Below are 19814 nucleotides of genomic sequence, written 5' to 3'. Positions count from 1 at the left end.
ATAATGATATTTTAGTGCCACAAGAGAAGCACTTGTGGCACTAAAATTGAATGTCTAGCACTCAATTGGACATGGCTGCTTTGCTCCATAAGGTACCAGCCCAGAGCAGCACTGATATGAGCTAGTCCAGGTCTCTTCTTGCACAGTCCACAAACACAATATACACAGAACTGAATTCAAGACATGGGTGTAAGGGCCAGACCCACAAAGTTTTTAGGCACCTAACTCCCAGTGACCTGTTCTGAAACTAAATACTTGATCTAAGATGACAAGAGGGTAACAAAGTGAAGACCTAAACCGAGGTCGCCTAAACTTCAATTGACCTTCCTAAGTGCCGGATCCTCTTTCATTTCTTTACTAGTCAAGGGGCTGTCTGTAAGGAATTTTATGAAAATGAAAAGTGCATATCCCACACAGACCACTGAACTGTTATAACACCAATCCCACTTTCAGCTGGAATTTTCAACTCTTGTGCTGAAGTTGTTTTCTCATAGTTAGTCAGTAAGAGGATTTAAATTTTTTTTACATTAAAAATATAAGGAAAAATACACTAATGTTATTTTTCTCTGCCATCAGAGCTGTGTAGAGACAAAAATAGGCCAACTAAGAAGTCAGCTACAACCGAAGAGAAACCCAGATCTGCAAATCCATTATGTGAGTCCACAAAAGTAACTTCAACTATTTCCTCAAATTTCACCACTGCTGTGTGGTGAGAAGTAAAATTAACTTGCTTATCTCAGTGTGATGTTTTGAGGATTAATTGGATGAAGCTTGTCAAGCATTATAATACACAGTATCTTACTGCAGCATGTTTTCTCATCCTAATAAAACCAAATCAAAGACCTTAGTCTTTCCTGGAACCTATGATAGACAGTTTTAAAAATTTAAAGATAATTCCTTTCACAGTGTCATTTTTTCTATCCCAAACTGTATCTAAAATGACATTTTTTCACATCATTATTTCTCAGCATATGCATAGCTTAAAATACATGTATCAACAGGGCATATGGCATCTACTTGAACATTAAATTTAAAATCTTCTCCTTTCAAAATATTTGCTTATTGGTAACGACTGTAAATCCATCCTAGCCAAATGATACATACTTTTTCCTTTCAGACTCAGAGACTTTTTTTTCTTCAGTGGAGAAGGCAAGAAAGATCCTTACAACTGCAGTGTAGCTACTTTCCTAACTACATGACAGTGACTGGTTTCCTGTAACAAAAAATTGCCTAAACTACTATTGAGTCTCAAAATTATTTGTCCCCCATTAAAAAGTATTATCTTTCCTACATTTGCCAAATTCAAACTGTTTGGAACAACCAGCAATACTGTCATTCACCCAGATCTTAGCACTTTCCACAAAATCACTACTGAAGCGTGCATCTGTTGTGTGTTTGCAGAACCTGCAGTTATCAAGGATTCCAAAGTGCATGTTATCAGCTGCTACAAAAGGACTATGAAATCTGTCATTCTTTGTGCACCAAACGTGACACTAAATAACCCTTGACAAATACAGCAGTGGTAGCTAGGGTCACAGGAGTAGAGATCAAACCTCCTGATTAGTTCTCCATAGAGAGTATCACAAATTTAAACTGATAAAGGAAGAATAAAGACAGGTCTTAGTTTGATTCTGTGAAGACAAAATTCTCATACTTTCTGCCAGAAGACAGATGCCTTTGATATGTGTATATGTATGTGTGTATAAATATATATATATATTCTGGCATGAAATAAAAAGACTCAGTAATACAACTTCAAACAGAAGGTAGGATTTTAAACTTACAGAAGATACAAAATGCAAAGTTACAATCCCTGCAGTAATCATAATTTAGTTCCTATGGGCTCACTCTAGCAAGGCTCTGTACTGTGGTTATGCTCCAATAAGGAAGTGAAACATGCCAGCAATCTCACTAATTTCAAAGGATCTACTCATAAAATTTAATTTAAGCAACTTAAGCTAAGCATTTCACTTAATCAAAAGGAGACCACTAAGCACTTTGCAGATCCAGGACCATTATGTCTAAGGACAGCATCAGTCATGTAGTGTTAAGGGCACAAAAAATTTTCCTTACCACACATGCAATCATTTAGAACTTTCTGGTGTTACCACATTTAGTCAATACCCCTCCAAGCACTCACTTATTTGGAAAAGATAATGTAGCCACTTGGGGGTACAAGAAATGGTTAAAAAAAGGAAAAATTAATCAACACTCTCTTCTACTGCTTACAGTCTGAGAAGGTTTGAGTAGAAAAATGAAAATGTTTTCCATTAAAAATAAGAAGTGGGAATTTACGAAACTAAGATAGTTCTGAAAACAGACTTCAGAAAAATCACTTGCTATTCACATAAAACCTGTCTGACAGTGTTTTGACACATATCAGAGGTGAAGATTTTTCATCACTGCACAAACTCCAGCTAAAGTAGCTGCATAATAAAGGCTCACAGATCTACAGAAAATGCCTGAAAACTGTCTGAAAGACGAGCAGAACAGAAACTGCTCTGAGGCATGATCTCATCGTTACTGCCAGAGAGATGAACTTGCCCAATTTCACTTCTGCACCTTGACTGCTGCTGAAGTTCAAAGCTAAGAAGGTCTCCTTCCCACATAACTGCCAAGAGAAGACAAGCTGAAGGTGATACAGCACCGTTCTCCTCTTCTCCTCCCCAACTATTAGAGCTACCTATGGCACTGCCTGTCACCTGTCAGGGGACAGGGAACAACCATGCAGCTTCCTTTCATCACTGTGGAAGCAAATATCAAAATAGAAAATATATTAGCCTAATTGTCTGTTAAAATAAGGTTGTATTTAACTGCTACACACTTTGCACCATACCTAGAAACTGTGTTAAGAAATTTTTCTCCTTCAAATCCTAGTTAATTACTAAGTAGTAAGACAATGTGAGAATATAATATTTCCTTGTTCTGCTATTCTAGAATAGAAATGTCAAACTCTGCATAAAAGATAAATGATCATTAATGGTAACTCATCCTGGAAGTCAAATCATTTTAGTATCTACCCTGTCTGCTCCTTTAAGATAGAAAAGATTGGAACAAAAGAAAAAAAAAACAAAAAAAAACCCCAACAACGGAAAGCCTGGCAGGAGTTTTTTGCGTTTTATCTAATTGAGCAATAAAACCGAATTCCAGAAAAGAGCTAAAAACTCAACCACAGCTGTATGTATATGTGTTCTTGAAACAGGCCAGGAATTGTGAACTAAGTTGCGCCTGGCAAGACTAATAGTTGAAAACAAAGTATTAACCAGTAGCTGTTGATGAAGTTTTTGATACATGTAACTCACATCTAGCAGTTCTAAGTGTGTCCCAAAACCCACAGACACATTATAATATGCTGTTAAGATGAGGCCAGAATTGTAGGACTCATTTTGAAATCACAACTCATACAGGAGAAGATAAGCATGCACAGATTGGCTTAAGCATGAATGCTGAATATTTAACAGCATGACCTTAATTTCTTCTTACAAAACAACCCCACCAAAAACACACAGTATGTCTTAAGGTAAATCACCAGCTTATGGAAAATAGTAATGTCTTTTACAGATTTTATGAATCTTCAGTTCAGCTGGTATTGCAGCTCTGGAATTTCTGCCTTGGAGTCCAATCTTCCTTCACAGTAACACCATTTTCTTTCTACATGGCATATCACAGAATCACAGAATTAGGTTGGAAAAGACCTCTGAGATCATCCAGTCCAACCTGTGGCTGAACACCACCTTGTCAACTAGACCATGGCACTGAGCCACATCCAGTCTTTCCTTAAACATGTCTAGGGACAGGGACTCTGCCACCTCCCTGGGCAGTCCAGTCCAGCATCTAATTACTCCTTCCGTGAAGAAACTCCTCCTAATGTCCAATATAAACCTTCCCTAGCACACCTTAAAACTATATGTGGTACTTTAGATAATATTGACAGTGCTCAACTATACATCCAGGCATAATAATTTAGTGTGTAGAGCCCATCAGTGAGAAGAGGCTTTTTACACCAGATGGAGTACAGTTGTCACTTTAGTCTCTCACAAAGCTGTTAAGACCAGAGGCCCTCTAAGCATCCCTGTAAGAGTGTGGGTATCTGTCATTTTCAAGCTTGTGAATATATCTGTGATATTCATTTCCACAGGTATTTTTAAGGGCTAGATATGAGTGACAAAAACACACAAAAGGAGAGAGGGAGGATTAGGGCAATGGCAAGAAGATGACATAACAATATAAATAGATATAATAAATAGAGATATAATAATAATAATAAATAATAGATATAATAAATAGATATCATAAATAGAGAAACGGCACAGTCTTACAGTTGCCAGGTCACTGTATCATAGAGAAGCAAATTTAAGTATGTGAATATAAACAGACTCCACTGATCTTCAGCTACCCATTATTACTCATTAATTTCTAGAAGCTTTCCTAGTAAAAGAGCCTTTTGAAGAGGAAGGGAAATAGGAAAATAACTTTATATTGGATCAATAGATTATTTAGGCAGGAAACACAACAGTAATGCAAGTTTAAGGCAGAAAAATTGTGCTAACTTTCAAAAATTTAACTTTGAATCTACCTGCAGACCTGAGGTGGCACTTAGTTATCCATTTCCAAAGAAGGTGGCTGCACCAGCCTGTTCACTTGTATGCATGTTCATTGTATCACATCCAGGACTGTTTGTGAAAGCAAAGTAACAATTTTCCATTCAACCTTTAAATCGCAATAAATATGGCAATGGGAGTAAATGGGATGGATTTATTTCATCAAAACCAACACGAATTCTTCAAATGTCAAGCTGACCCATCTGACCAAAAGTCCTTGCAGTGAACAAAGCAGTCCACACAACAGCCTCATGCATTTCATTTTGGGCACAGTTTGACCTCTATGCACAACGAAAAGTCAAGAGGTTAGTAAGACAAATCTGGATTTCAGGCAGCAGTAGCACAATGATGCCCCCATATTTTTTTAAGAATAATTTTTATTGTGTTTATTTAATTCAGGGTTTTTTCAACAGGTCTGCCAGTTAAAACTTAGTCCCATAGCTTGAACTGAATGTATCACTAGAGCAACACCCCTTCCTCAGGCAATTACAGGGTGGAAAGTAAATCCAAAGTCAGTTATCAAGATTTTTATCTTCTTAGTTACAAACACCTGGAAATTAGAAATTACAACATAATGGTGGGGCAGTAATAATTTTATGGTTATGTAGGGAGTGAAAATTACACTGTTTTGTGGTCTGCAACTCGGTATGTTCATTCTTAGAGTAGTGCCAAGAGCTCTGTCAAACTCAGAGATCAGTGCTAAAACCCATAAAGATGGGAAACAAATATATTAAGCCTTCAAGCTCTAATCCTAGTGAGTCCTGAGATACCAGACCTGAAATTCACCTTGGCAAGCATGTCCTCACACTCCATAAATCTCTATAGGGAAGCAATCCAAAGTGCAGTGGGAAAATTCTTTCCACCAGTTTCCTTGGGTTTTGGATAGGACTCCAAAAAAACGCAAAACTCAAGGAGAGCTACAGGAAAGCACCCAGAATATCATTTTCCAATGGTAAAAATCATTAATCTATGACTCCTGAAGTTCCTGAGATACCAGTTTATGTTGAAATCAAAATGCAGGATGGGAGGGAATAGGTACAGGGGTCAAGGGACAGCAAGCAGAACAATATGATTTCAGAACATAATCATGATAGGGGAAGAGCAACACAAATAGTGTCAGAGCCCATGACCTTTCCCAGCACCAGTAATCAGAGCAATATTTTAATGGCTGCTATATGTGTGGGGCAATAAAAGCAGACAATTTTGTTGTGTTGCATAAATAAGCAAACTGTTTACTCTCCAACTTTCCTGGTAATTTAAGCGCAAATAACATAAAATTTTAACACTTGAAAAATTACGTGAATAAAAAAACCCAGATTTTAGTAATCTGCAGTGTTACACGGTGCGTGCACAGAAGCTGTAAACCAGAGAACACGTACAGTAAGCATTTTCCAACAATACAGTTCTACGATTAAAGCAAAGGTCTTCTTAGAGTTGCAACACATCCTAAATTGTGAAACAGGAGCAATTTGTTTAAGTGACAAATGAAAACAGCTTACCTAATCCTTTTAGAAGATCCTATCAATTAATAAAATAAATGCAAAAGGACTTGAAATGAAAGGGCCCACTTTACAAAAAAAAGATGTGATTTTCATGACATTTGTATTCCAACTCAGCAGAAGCTGTGGGAGTCTAAATAAAACTACCAAAGTAATTACACTGGCTTTTTTTCTACACAGATATCAATTTAAATAAGTTTTTAAGAACACTAACATCAGTTTGAGCCGTAAGTGGCAGTTCTATATTTCAGAGCAGTCACATCTTACCATTTAGCATTCAAAGGATCTTTTTTTAAAAATTGGACTTACACTGTTTTTTCATCTCCTTAAGCTGATCCTTAAAATACATATATTTTTCATTCCTTTGTAAATCTGAGTCACTGTTTTTGCTCTCCATTTCAAGGAATTTTTCTTGGGCCAAGTTTTCTAAATCTGGTAAATTTTCTGGTTTTTCTCGTTTTACCTGTAAGGAAGAAGAAATAGAATGTATTCATTATGACACATTTTACTACAAAGCAAAATACATCAAGCAAAAATTCATTAGCATAATCTCAGTTTCTTTTGACTACAGTTAGGCTTCCTGCTCTGAAGCTATAACCTCCAAATAATTATTCATTTCAGTAAAAGTAACTATGAAATGTAGATATTAACTTCTCAGTGTCATTCAGCTCATTTTCTGGGTATTTCTGACACTAATAAAAGGGAAAACTGAACCTTGCAGTGAAATTTCCCTCCGCAAGTGGTGAAGGTAAACATGTTAACAAGAACCAGCATAACACTGAATGTGAATGAAACCAAAGAATACAACTGTGTCCAGAAACTGAGAAGATAACAGAAAATCTGAAATAACTTTTGCTAAGAGTGCTATAAAAACCTCCACACTCTCATCACTTTGGAATCAGGTTTACAGAAGCCTATAATCTACATGCAAGATTAGTGTGATAACACCAGCAAAAACAGTATAGCTAATGTGAAAGGAAACCACCTCAATTTATTTGTGCTGTGTGAACAAGAAGCACTACGCCATACAAGCAGGCAAAAATGCAGTTTCTTGAAAAGCACTTACTTACAGCAATTACATCTGGAAAGATCTGAAAAATAAATACCTAGAAAAGGGAAGTAATCATATAGACAATATTAAGATATTCTAAGAATGCAGAAAGCACTTTGGGAACACCCTAAAAACAATAATTGGAGTTTTCTGCTTCTCAAGGCAACAGTAAATTCTAGGGAAGTGTATCTTTGATGGGTCTTCATAAGAACTAGCTTACAGGTGGTGGGAACTATGGTGTGCAATGAGGATCAGCAACAGCACAAAGTCAGAAAGAAGGTGGACATCTGTCAAATCCTTAATGCTAAGCATTTTCTGAACAAGAAAAAGGCCATTTCTATCCCAAAAATATGTCAAAACATGACAATCGGAAAAAAAGGAGGTAAGCACCATTTCCGCTAAGCCACTCTACCACACACACTAAATTCTGCCCCTCACCAGATCATGCTACTATTCATTGTGAAAGACAGGAAAAAAAGGAGCCTACTGAGAAGAAAAACAGTTCACTTCATCAAATCATTTACAGGTTTAAAAGTTTACAGAGACTTTGGCAATCCTACAGAATATATTTTATTTCAGGAGCCAAAGAAATAATAAATGTTCATGTGAAAATGGACTTTGCAGATACGTAAAATGCAAAAAAACCTTTACTATCCCTTAAGCAAAGCTAAGTAATCCATAGAACTATTACTTCTTCCAAGAGCAAGCCAGTTTACCACATTTACTTTAGGCAGATGCAAGTTGTGGCAAGAAGAAAAATAAGAAAAAAACACGCACTGCCAGGTGATAGCATGAAGTTTTCAAAGGCCCCTGGAGATAAAAGATCAACTACCACAACATCCAGCTGTAAATGGGAAAGACTCAGGAATACCTTGGTACCAAAGGAGTACAGTGACTATGAAAGACCAACAGCATGTCATCAGAGATGCTTAGACTGCTGCATAAAGCCAGGCAGGAGTGTAGAGTCCTTATTCTATGAAACCTGACCAAAGGAGCAAAGGAAAACAGAGCATCCTGTGCCCAGTGCAGTGAGGACAATCGTACACACTCAAATGGTTTGCCTGTGCCAGTATCACAGTACACTGCTGCAACAGAAAGCCTATCACAACCCCAACCAGCGTAATTCAGTACTCAGCTGGAGAAGAAACTTGACCATCAAGTGTATGCAAGCACAAGAAGGCAGTTACTAAATCAAAATTCATTTAAAATCCAAGACATGATAAAAAAATGCTTTGATCTGGACCCATGTAGTGCAAACATATTCCTTTCTGCAACATCAGGCTGTTTTTACAGACATTCTCTCTTTAACATAAAAATAGTGTGTAGACACACACAAGAATAGTCCAAATAACAACACACCACTAAGATCTGCCCTCATCACAAATCAGAGTACTAGAATCCATATAGAAGATCCAGCTGTGTATACTAAAAATAACCCTGAAATGCTTCTAAGTTGCTGATTCTGACACAAAGAGTAAAATACATTATGTGAACATTCATCACAGACAGCCATCAGCAGCAAAGACAATGTCAATAATCTTTTCCTCTCCACAGGGACCACATTACATGATGATGTAAGTTACATCAGGATCTCTTTATCTTTTTCTTGACTCATGGAAGATTTGAGTACAGATATGCATCAACATAGCATCTTCAATCATACCATCAGACTGAGAGGTGAAAAGAAGGGCACAGTCAATGTTAGTTCAAACAGGGGTGCTCTCAACTCCAACTTCCAGAATTAAAAGACTTTACACATATGAGCAGAAAAAAAGGCAGGAACTGTAACTTACAGCGTTATGCTCCCCGAAAGGACACGTTTGAGAAGCTGCATTACATCACTCTGCGCTGGTGTCACCTCACCTCAAGCCCTGTGTGCAGTTTTGGGCACCACAATATAAGAAAGACATAAATCTATTAGCTAGCACCCAAAGGGGGGCCACAAATATGGTAAACAGTTTAGAGGAGGAACCGTATGAGAAATGGCCAAGGTCAGCCCAGAGAAGAGGAGACTGAGGGGAGACCCCATTGCAGTGGGCAACTTCCTCACGAGGGGAAGTGGAGGGGCAAGTACCAACCTCTGCTCTTTGGTGACCAGCAGTAGGACCCAAAGGAACAACATGAAGCTCTGTCAGGGGGATTTAGGTTGGATATTAGGAAAAGTTTCCTCACCCAGAGGCTGGCTGGGCACTGGAACAGGCTCCCCAGGGAAGTGGTCACAGCATCAAGCCTGACAGAGTTCAAGAAGTGTTTGAACAATGCTCTCAGACACATGGTCAGCTTCTTGGGGGTGTCCTGTGCAGGGCCAGGAGCTGGGCTCCATTAACCTTGTGGCTCTCTTCTAGCTCAGGATACTCTTGTGATTCTATGATATGCACACAAATAAACTTTGTCTGTGCCACTTTGGAGCTACAAAAATTTGCATGAAGACATCTTACTAACCTCAAGAGAATGCTTATATAAAATCCTCCCTTAGCTACCTACCTGTAATCACACAGCTTGCTGCCACAGGTCTATCAAAGTAAGAGCTAGCCTGCTATTTGCTAAGGGCAACATGAACAATTCCACCAGCTATCAAGAGAAAAAAAAAGTCATTCACACCAGCTATATTCCCAATAGCCATACATTATTACATTGTGAGGACAGCCCAGCAATGCAGCACATATGACAAAGGCTCAGACAACCATCTAATACAGAAACCTGAAGAGTCAGATGTGAGAGATGCTCAAAGAATGCACTTTCTTGTAGTTTAACTTCTTTCATGTTTACCATTTAAATTCAGTTTCTGTTCACCTCCACATGATTGCTTTCATTAAAATGATTAGTAGAGACACCATTCCTGACCACACTCAACACTTTACCACACATATGCTATTACTGAAATGCCAGATAGACCTTCTGGAAGGTCAGGACATCACAGGTGAATAATAAGGCATGTCTACCTACTGTAATAACAAACAAATACATCTTGCTGTGCACAAGCAATTTCTTTTTGGTGCTGCATACCCTATGCCTTGAAGAGGGTTGAGAATGGTCTAACACAACAACATAAATGAAAACAAATGAAAGAAAATGTCCCATCAGTCCTAGGTCCTCACAATGCAACAGAATTACAACATCTTATACACTGCATCAGCACAACACCTTTACAGGTACATTACAGTTTTCTTTAGTTCTCGCCACCTACCCACTCCTACTCTACAGATTCTTGATGAATGTAGGAATGATGAGATCAGCATAACAAAATGTATGAGGACAACACAAACAGGGTATGGCTATGGGACAAGGCAAAATTATCAGTATTCAGGGCACCAAGTTGGGGTCATGATCCTTTTTGGTCTCAGCAGCATGTCAGATAAATGCTTACCAGCAGACCTGAAGTCACTGGCATGTTCAATTCCTCAGAAAAAGTTACTTCACATGAGAACCATGAAAGATGTGTTAAGCAAACAACTGTTCATTTAGCAGCACTGTCAGCCAAAACCAGCATGCTAAGTAACACCTTGCAGTCATTAGTCAATCCATTGAGAGCTACATTGATTTTGAAATGGGGTGGAGGCATACACACCCTACAAAGCATCCTGGAAATTACATGTAACGATGAACTGGGAGTGTTCAGGACATACGGTGAAAAGAAGTATCAGTCACAACAGCTTGTTTACAGCAATAGAAAAAGCAAAAGCATCTACTGTGCCATACCAGTAAAGAACCACACGGGTATTTACATGGGAGCTAAGCAGTAAGAACATACATGTTATATATAACATACATATACATACATGATCTACCAGCAGTCCTGATAGCAAAACACATTTGCAAACACTAAACACACAATTGTTCAGAAAAACGTAGCTGTGGTTTAACTACTGAAAGATACATTTACTCACGACCTCACACCATACCACCTGGTCAGAGCGATATGTGCAAAGGGGTTTCTGTGCTGGTCACTTCATGACAGGTCTTCTGCCAATAACTGTCTGTAAGGATACGTCTTCCTCTCATGGATTCTTCCACTGCGAGTGTGTCTATTCTATGCTTAAACTGTTAAAACTATGCCTCTAAAAATCAGGCTTTTTGAAAGGCCAGCTTGCAGAGCCGAAGGGAACAGTAAACACAGGGTATTCTAAAGGACAGTCCAGGGAATTTTTATTTCATCAATTACCATAACCACCAAATCAGAAATAAATTATTCTGTTCCAGACCATTCTCAGATCAAGTAAGGTCAAAGGTACCATAGACTAAAATTGGACCAGTTTGCGGTATTAGTCTCCATACAGTAAGGGATCGGCGTCTAAAAAGTTACTAATTAGCACAACCCTGCATGTTGCACTGCAGCATTTAATAATTGTCCTGCCCAGACCCAAAACACTTCACAAACATTAAAGAATTTAGCCTCAAATACCCATTGTGACATGTAATCTGTATTTTACAAATGGAAAGACTGTGGAATTAAGAGATTAATAACTTGGCCTAAGGTTGCACAAGGAGACTGCGGCAGAACCAAGAATATATAAATCCCAGTTCTGTGCTTGGAGCACAAAGCCATCCTTTTACCTTCTCCTTTAGCTGAGGGAAAGTTCAAATTAATATGTGCATTTGGTTCACTCTCTATAAAGAAGCCTGAAACAGCTTGTGGCTGCTTGGCAAACCTTGTGATAAAAGAGCAGTATTTTTCCTGTCACAGAAATGCTCCACTGGTCTTTGCATTGCAGTGGTTCAGCATGTGACACTCCATGGTTATTTTTCAGCCTTTTTGTTCTTCTCTCTCTACTTCAGAAGTCCTTTAGGCTGCATGTTTTTATCCTGTCACTGTTCTGAGGTACTCTTTCTCAGGGCTATCCTTTATGTCCCCGGTATTTGGGAGTTTGCCAGTACCATCCATTTTATTTCTCAGAAATTTCTTGCCATACCTGAACCATGTTGCAGTTTCTTCATATCTGTGATACAATCTACAAAAGAACTATCTTTTCAAAGAATTCAGAATTCTCACCATAATCTTCCAAACCATGCATTATTTGTTCCCTGTAATTTAATTCCTGCAAAATATGGACTTCTGAAGTTTAATTTATGGATATTACTGACATTTGAGTTTTGTGAGGTATAAAAACATTCCTGCTTACTAATGAACTTTTAAAATACCAAGTCAGCTGACAGGGCAGAATTTCTTCATTTTCCAAATTCTTTGTTGTTTCATTTATGAAAGGGAGGGTGATTAGTCACTCAGTGCTACAAAGCCCAGAGGTATGTAGTTATTTAGGTATTTATATTCTTTTGGGACAGCACAAAAAAGGATATAGTGATGTTTCCACCTAACTCCAAAGTCATAGTAATTTAGACTGTATTTACACTACAGCCATGTGCCTCTCTGCATGTGGTTATGAAACACTGACAGCAGCTGCATCTTTTGAAGAAAAACTTCTTATAGCTCCTGCTGGGACAGAATTTCTTACCCTTATGAATTTGATATTGTAAAGGAACTCAGTCAAGATTTTTCAGACAGCCAATTTCAGGTCCTTCAGGATTAGGTAAGCCAGCCAACTGCATCCTACAAAGACCCAGGTCAGAACCTATGAACCTCACATTTTCTGAACTGGCATCACTTTAAAATGTCTGAACCAGACACAGGCGTATCTAAATCGGCTTATTTCAGAGAACAGATGCCAAGAATCAGCTGGCTACAACACTAAATATGGACATTGTCAAAACAGCCCCTCTGAGCATCTTGTATCACAGGGAAAATAACTATTCTTCCTTTATTTATCTCAGCTATGCAACAAAAGCAAACAGAAATGCATGTCACCTTTCCCTCTTGTTTAACAATTCCGACATCCCATTATTTCATCCTTACCTCACTAAATAATTTATTATTACAAATATGCAGCCTTTCAACACACATATTTATTTTACCTCAGGGTAAGTCAAAGTTTGCTGTGATTATTTATTATAACCAATTTTTTTTTCACTGAGAGGGAAAATAACATGGGAGCTAAGTAAATTTGTGGGTTGAGTCACCCATACACTTGGTGAATCATGTGAGAACCAACTCAAAGTGAGTCACCACTGTAACTGAATCAGGCTGCAAAATTTCAGCTCAACCTAAACAGTCATTTATTATTCTTCAATGGCTGGATTCAAACCCTTAGCAAATATCAGATCATTTGTTGATGCACAAATAAAAACACTGCATTTGGAAACATCTGCAAGTACAGTCAAAAAGGATATCATCATTCAGCAGCAGGAGCTGCAGTAGTTTGAACACAGCTCAGCTGCAGCCAGGATTGCCTAAGGGCCCACATCTGATTCAGGAGATTCAACACCTCTGTACATCATGGCTGCAGGGCTGGGACTCTGGTTGAGCAACACCTTTGCAGACTATTGTGAAATACCAAGAGAGGCAGACTTGTAAGGGCTGACCCACACTTATGACACATACTGCCTATTAAACCGGGCCAGCACAACAGAAAATCACTGTCAGCATGTTTCAAATATCCCCAAACTCTGCTAGAGTAACAGTGTGAAGGTGAGGCAGGGTTGCCATGGTTCCAAAACAGCACATCAATGCAGTGGTTGTAGCTAGGGTGCCCCCATAATAAAATTTCCTGTACCTTCCACAGTTTCCTTTCCCTACTTTAAACACAGCTGCACATGTTCAACCCTTAAAAAGAAAGCAAGCATGGAGGGACACACACTGCCTCCAGGTACAGCGGGGTGTATCCAAGCAAGCTCTCACAACTCCTGGCACTCAACAGTCATTTCAGTGAGGCTATTAATGGACTTTGGCCACCCTGGCTGCTTTCTGTCTCCTATTTAGAAAGGAACCATATATATAGGGTAGGATTAATGTAAATGAGCACCAGGGGAAGAAACAAAACTGCCTGTGTACCTGCAAAGTTTAGAGCCTGAACAGCATCTCTTGGCATTCCCATATGTTAGAAGTTTCACCTCAAGCAAAATGCTCTACCCTACACACATTTTAACAGAAAAAAAACCCACCCCTGTTTGTATTTTTCCCAATTACCGACTATGGTAGAGAGAAGATGAACATCCTTTTGTTTCTTTCCAAGACCCCTGTGCAATGCTTTTCAAAGTGCAAAAGGGTAAAAATAAGCAACTAAAGGGAATCTTATTGAAATACCAGTATTAAAACTACCTGTTACCAATAATGTAAAAATGGCTCACAAAAACAGCAGTAAATGTGAGGATTAAAGGCGAGGTTTTCCCAAGGTACCAAAGTGAAGAAAGCTCATGGATATTTAGTACCTTAATCCTTTCAGCATTTCTGAAAGCCTGTTGTTTGCTGTAAGGGTTGGACTGAATATTCTTAATGACTTCAACAAAACAGAAGTCTGTCTCCATCTTGTTTTCTGATGTTTTTTTCAGCATATGAAGTATGAATTTGGAAAAGCAAAAACTTCTACAGTATTATGGTTCAAGGCATGGTGAAGGAGCAAGCCTATCTTCTCCTCATACCTAAAAGTTCCACCATAAACAGAGTTTATATGAAAGTTAATTTTGGTGCACTAGAGATACACAGCATCTTGCTCTAAGTAGTTTTGCCTGAGCACAAGGCATGTAACAGCAAAACCAACTTATAACTTTATTCTTATAAAACTGTTGCTTTGTTTTAACAGCGTGTTAGAAACCGTGAGGCAAACGGTGCATCTCTTTTGGCAAGGTTGATTCAGCAAATGCATCAGGCTGTTGAACCAGTTTACCAAGCTGCTGATTAATTTGCATTATTTAGCAAATATATTAACATGGATATTAGAGCTATTTTTCTTTTTTTTAATATCCCACTCAAACTGATGGGAATTTAGACATTGATTTCAGTGGGAGCAGAAGAAGGCCCTAAGGTGATTTCGGATTAACAACCTGTTGACTCTTGTATGGCTCTGCTTGCTTGACTAAGATCACTAAACCCCATGTTTTCTACAGTATGGAAATAAAGGGCTAAATCCTAAAACAAGTACAGTTCAGTGTTATCTTCAAAAGCTCCTACAAAACACTGATTTATGCCAGCTGTGAAGCTTACTCCTGTATAAATACAAAGTGTGACTTATCCTTTGAAAACCTTCATACAGCAATCATTGTTAAAATCTGTTGTTTTTCCAGAGGAACGTTTTCCATATTCTTTGGGTATACCTCCAGTGAAAGTCAGGCAGGCTTTTTCAATTTTTAACCCGCTTGGATTTTTTTCATTCATCTGATGAAATTCTTGTCCTTAAAAAGTTCTTCAGCACTGACAGCATTTCTTCTTCATACTCTCCAAAACAGCAATGTGAGTCATGTCATCATTTTTCATTAGGAGTAAATGTAACCTTTACACTTTCAGGAAACAGCAATAAGATATCTTAAGTACAGACTCATGCTTCATTCAAATTGACATTAGTTGAAAAACACAAATCCTGGAAGAAACTTGCAGCCTAGACTCACCAAATTAATATATCTTTATTAATATACAGATCAGGATGGCAGTAATTCCGTCAGGGTGAGAGCTCCACCTTTAACACAGAACAGTGAATTCAGTGATAGCACAGCGCTGAGCTAAGCAAAACAAACAAAAAACCCAACCAGTGAAACTGTACTAAGCTCCCCAATTTCCTTATAAACTGGGAATACCTACCTTACTTATACTGCAGTGGGTACAAACACCTCACTTGTCCCAGTCTGTGCCTGGTGGCAGAATTGCCTTTTATTTTGCACTTTACTGCAAATGCCACAGAGACAAGTCTCTCCTTTGACCCTTTCTACATATCACATTCTTCCATCCATACTAGTGATGTTTACTTATCCAGTTTCCTATTGGGACAGCCCTCAAAGGAGTTATTAACCACTAAATCCCAGGTCCTACTTCCAGTCTTATCCTTCTTGATTTACCAGTTCTGGCTGATAGCTTGTGCCTCTTCCCTTGTCTTGCCAAATGCTACGTGCTCTCCTAGTACATGCTCAAGTGATTCTTTTGCCTTGCACTGCACACTCTGAAACAGTAATACACCCTTTTTGCAACACAGGTGTCACAGGATATCTCAGTTCCCTAACTTTCACAGGTTCCCTGCAGGCTGACGGAGAAGGATGTTTTCAACTGCAGTTCTTTTCCTCCTCTTTGCTTATAGGTCCCATCTTCATTAGTAATGCAGTTTCAGCAAAGCTTCAGAAAAAGAACTGGATCAGAAAACGAGCATTTCAACTTAGCCTTTGCTCCTAGTATGCTAGATGAAGTTGCTGCTCCTCTGTAGTTACCAGTTTTTGCAAAGATAACATGCTCTGTGACAGCCTGGATTAATCTTGTTTACATTACCACCTTATGCATCCTTCCCATTGACCTTCCAAAATCCTTGGAGTCTATCCACACCTTTCCTGTTATCTATCACAGCATCAAGAGGCTGGTTCTTGCCATCAGATAACTGATGATGCCAGTCTCTGTCACTCTACCTGTTTGATTTTCAAAACAAACATATTTTCACTCTCTCTCTTCTCTCTCTCCTGGTCCTACTGCTGTGAGAAAGCTCCTAACATACATTTGGGAATATATCTTTAAATCCTTCTTCAAAATCCTTGTTTTACACCATTTTCCTTTATTATGATGCCAACAAATGCTTTCACAACTGTCTGATTGTTTCTGTGCCAGCTGTGTGTCCTGCACAACTCAGACCAACTTCCTGATTCCAGTGCATCCCTTTTGTACAGAGCCTTACAAAACTGGGTCCTCAGAACTCCGACAAAACCTGAGCAGCTTTTTTGTTACAGGTCATTACATTAGCACTTGCATCTTAGTTCAAAACCACCTTGCTCCATACTCTCCACAATAAAGGAAACCTGAAAAACTGTGAACAGTGTAAGAAACTGCAATTAAGCACAATCCTAGCAATAGCAATACCTAACTGTAAAGTGGACTGGATTAAATCTAGTAGCTGACTCTAGAATAGGAAGCACACAAGAAGAGATTTTAAAAATTCAGGAATATTTGGTTTGCAACTCTATTGCAATTCATACACTATGCCTTTTTAAAAAGCTAAATGCAAATTATCAATGCAGGTTTAAAATTATGACTAGAAATTAAATCATATTCCAACTCTTCAGCATGTATAGACTCCCCCATTACACACGAGCCCTTGATTTTATTGTTGGAAGTAATTAAAATGCAACTTTAATTTTTAAATAGTTCATATTTAAAATAAAATTTTCTGTAAATGAGACTGTGTGACTGCAGTAGCAATTTACTCATGTCTTCAAAATATGACAGCAGGGTGAGAAGAAACAGGAAAAAAAGAGAGTCGTCATCTGCAGTTCTAAGGCTGAAGGAGTCTGCATGGCAATAGGAAAAACAGGTGCACGAATCAGAACAACTCCTAAGTGGAGTACTCTTCAGATACACTGTTAAAGTGCTGTTTGTAAAAGCAAAATAAATTAAAAAGCTTAGCCTCGAATTTATATACCCTTTTCTTAATATTGATTTGGCTGACAAGAAAAGGTGTTAAGAGTAGAAATCTTATTTGTCTCTCCAAGAACTTACACAGGAAGCCTCACCACTATGAGTTTGGACATAATACTGAAAAAAAAATCAGTACCTTTTTGACTATCAAAAACATTCTCATTATGCTGTCTGATAATCACAGAAATTTTATGCTGTCCATGATTAGAAACTGTCATTTACCGCAGGATTTAAAAGCATAAAAAAGTAATTGTCTTCTAAACTTATCACTCTGTGCCTGCAGGTATTTCCTTTCTGTTATTTTTAAACTCAATAAATAGATTTTTTTTCTTATTCCTCAGTTTCTGCAACACTATCACAGTTGTCCCCCAAGTTCTTTCAGGCTGCTAGCATAAGCCCTATGCCAGCCAACCTCTCCTGCCATTTGAACTTCTCCCTACATCTTCCTTAATTTATAGCCCTCTCATATTTAGGTTTTGAACTCGTTCTTCTGCTTTCTCATATAACTTCGGTTTCCCAATTTAGCTTCTTCTGAAGCTCATCTCATCACCATACATCACAATTTTTAGTACTGCACTTTCCTTCTTATAACCCTTATCAAACTTGCTTCTCCTTCATTTCTCTGACTCACTGTATATCACATGCTAAACTGATTCCTTATTACTAGCCCTAATTATGGGATGCCTCCATTCATCCTTTTATATATTACATTCTCACTGAACACCTGTTGAGTCACTGGCAAAAGGTTTAGGGAGCAGATGCAGATGCAGATGCAGGTTGCCTCCCCTGCACACAGGGGCTAGCAGTCTTGAAGGAACAGCAAGTTCCACTGACCTCTTCATGGGGTCTTGTAGTGCTTTCTTTCCCAAGTGCACCCACTGGTACGTAGGATTATTTTGCCCTGAGTGCTTCTGTTGCAGTTTCCTCACTGTTGGTGACCTCCTTAACTTCACCTCATTATGAAGTGAAAATACACCATTCAAAGTGGAACAGTATAACTCAGTGTAAGTAATTAACCTTGTAATTGCACCTCACACTTCAACAGGGATCTTCCTTATGAGTACATGTCACAACAAAATACTTGATTTGATTCTACTCAGTAGTTATTCGCAACCAGATAAAATTTCAGCTACATCTCAGCCAATCACCTTCTATTTTGATCAGTTCCTGTAGTTTAACTATTATCAATTCCTATCATAGAATCATTACATTTGGAAAAGACCTCTGAGATCATCAAGTCCAACTCCTGACAATCACCACCATGTCAACTAGACCATGGCACTAAGTGCCACATCCAGTCATTTCTTGAACTCTCCCAGGGATGGTGACTCCATTGCCTCCTTGGGCAGCCCATTCCAACGCTTAACCACCCTTTCAGTGAAGAGATTCTTCCTGATATCCAACCTGAACCTCCCCTGGCACAGTCTGTAGCCTTTTTCTCTCATCTAATCACTGGTTTCCTGGGACAAGAGGCTGACCCCCACCTGGCTACAACCTCCTTTCAGGGAGTTGTAGAGAGTGATAAGGTTCCCCCCGAGCCTCCTTTTCTCCAGGCTAAACACCTCCAGCTCCCTCAGACACTCATCATACAACTGACTCTCTAGATCCTTCACCAGCTCCATTGTCCTTCTCTGGACTCGCTCCAGCACCTCAATGTCCTTCCTGAATGGAGGGACCTAGAACTGGACACAGTACTTGAGGTGCGGCCTCACCAGTGCAGGGGGACAATCCCACTCCCCTTAGTTTTTGTCTTCTGCTGTGCCATATAGAGTCATTATAGTATTTCTTGCTTCGTGAATTTCTCTTCTTCCCCAACCTCAGCAGCCCATTTCCTTGTTCACGGGATTTTAGTTTTGACTGGAGACACAGATCATCTCTGAAAAATATAAGGCAGTTGATATATGACCTTGTTTGTCAAGTTCATGACAGAATCCCTGTGATGAGCAATGAGGAATCTCATCTTGTTATATAAAATACTACATGCAAAAGAACCCAAGAAGAACAGGACAAACAACTCCCTGAGGAAGTTATGGATTGCAATCAGTAAACAAATGGATCATTAATTGGTCATTGTTTTGCATGGCAAAGTAAGACATGCCTACTGCAATGCTGGGTAACAAATCTGCAGAGGAAAAAAAAGAACACCCTATTCACTGGCAGAAGAAAAAAAAAAAAACCTCTTTTGCAGAGTCACAAACTCAAAATGGAATAATTAAACTCCCACTTCAGAA

At 38.7% G+C, this 19814-nt stretch overlaps 1 protein-coding gene across 1 annotated transcript in view; it reads right to left on the bottom strand.

Annotated features, from left to right (window-relative positions):
• Positions 1-19814, bottom strand: part of NSMCE2 (NSE2 (MMS21) homolog, SMC5-SMC6 complex SUMO ligase) — a 131752-nt gene that overhangs the window by 61823 nt on the left and 50115 nt on the right. Inside the window, exon 4 of the mRNA XM_039550268.1 lies at positions 6410-6563. Within this exon, the coding sequence (XP_039406202.1) occupies positions 6410-6563 (154 nt within the window). The remainder of the gene's footprint in view (positions 1-6409; positions 6564-19814) is intronic.

The sequence above is a fragment of the Corvus cornix genome, chromosome 2, assembly GCF_000738735.6.
Source record: "Corvus cornix cornix isolate S_Up_H32 chromosome 2, ASM73873v5, whole genome shotgun sequence".
Lineage (NCBI taxonomy): Eukaryota > Metazoa > Chordata > Aves > Passeriformes > Corvidae > Corvus > Corvus cornix.
The sequence above is the reverse complement of the archived record's forward strand: the minus strand, read 5'-3'. Positions and strand labels throughout refer to the sequence as shown.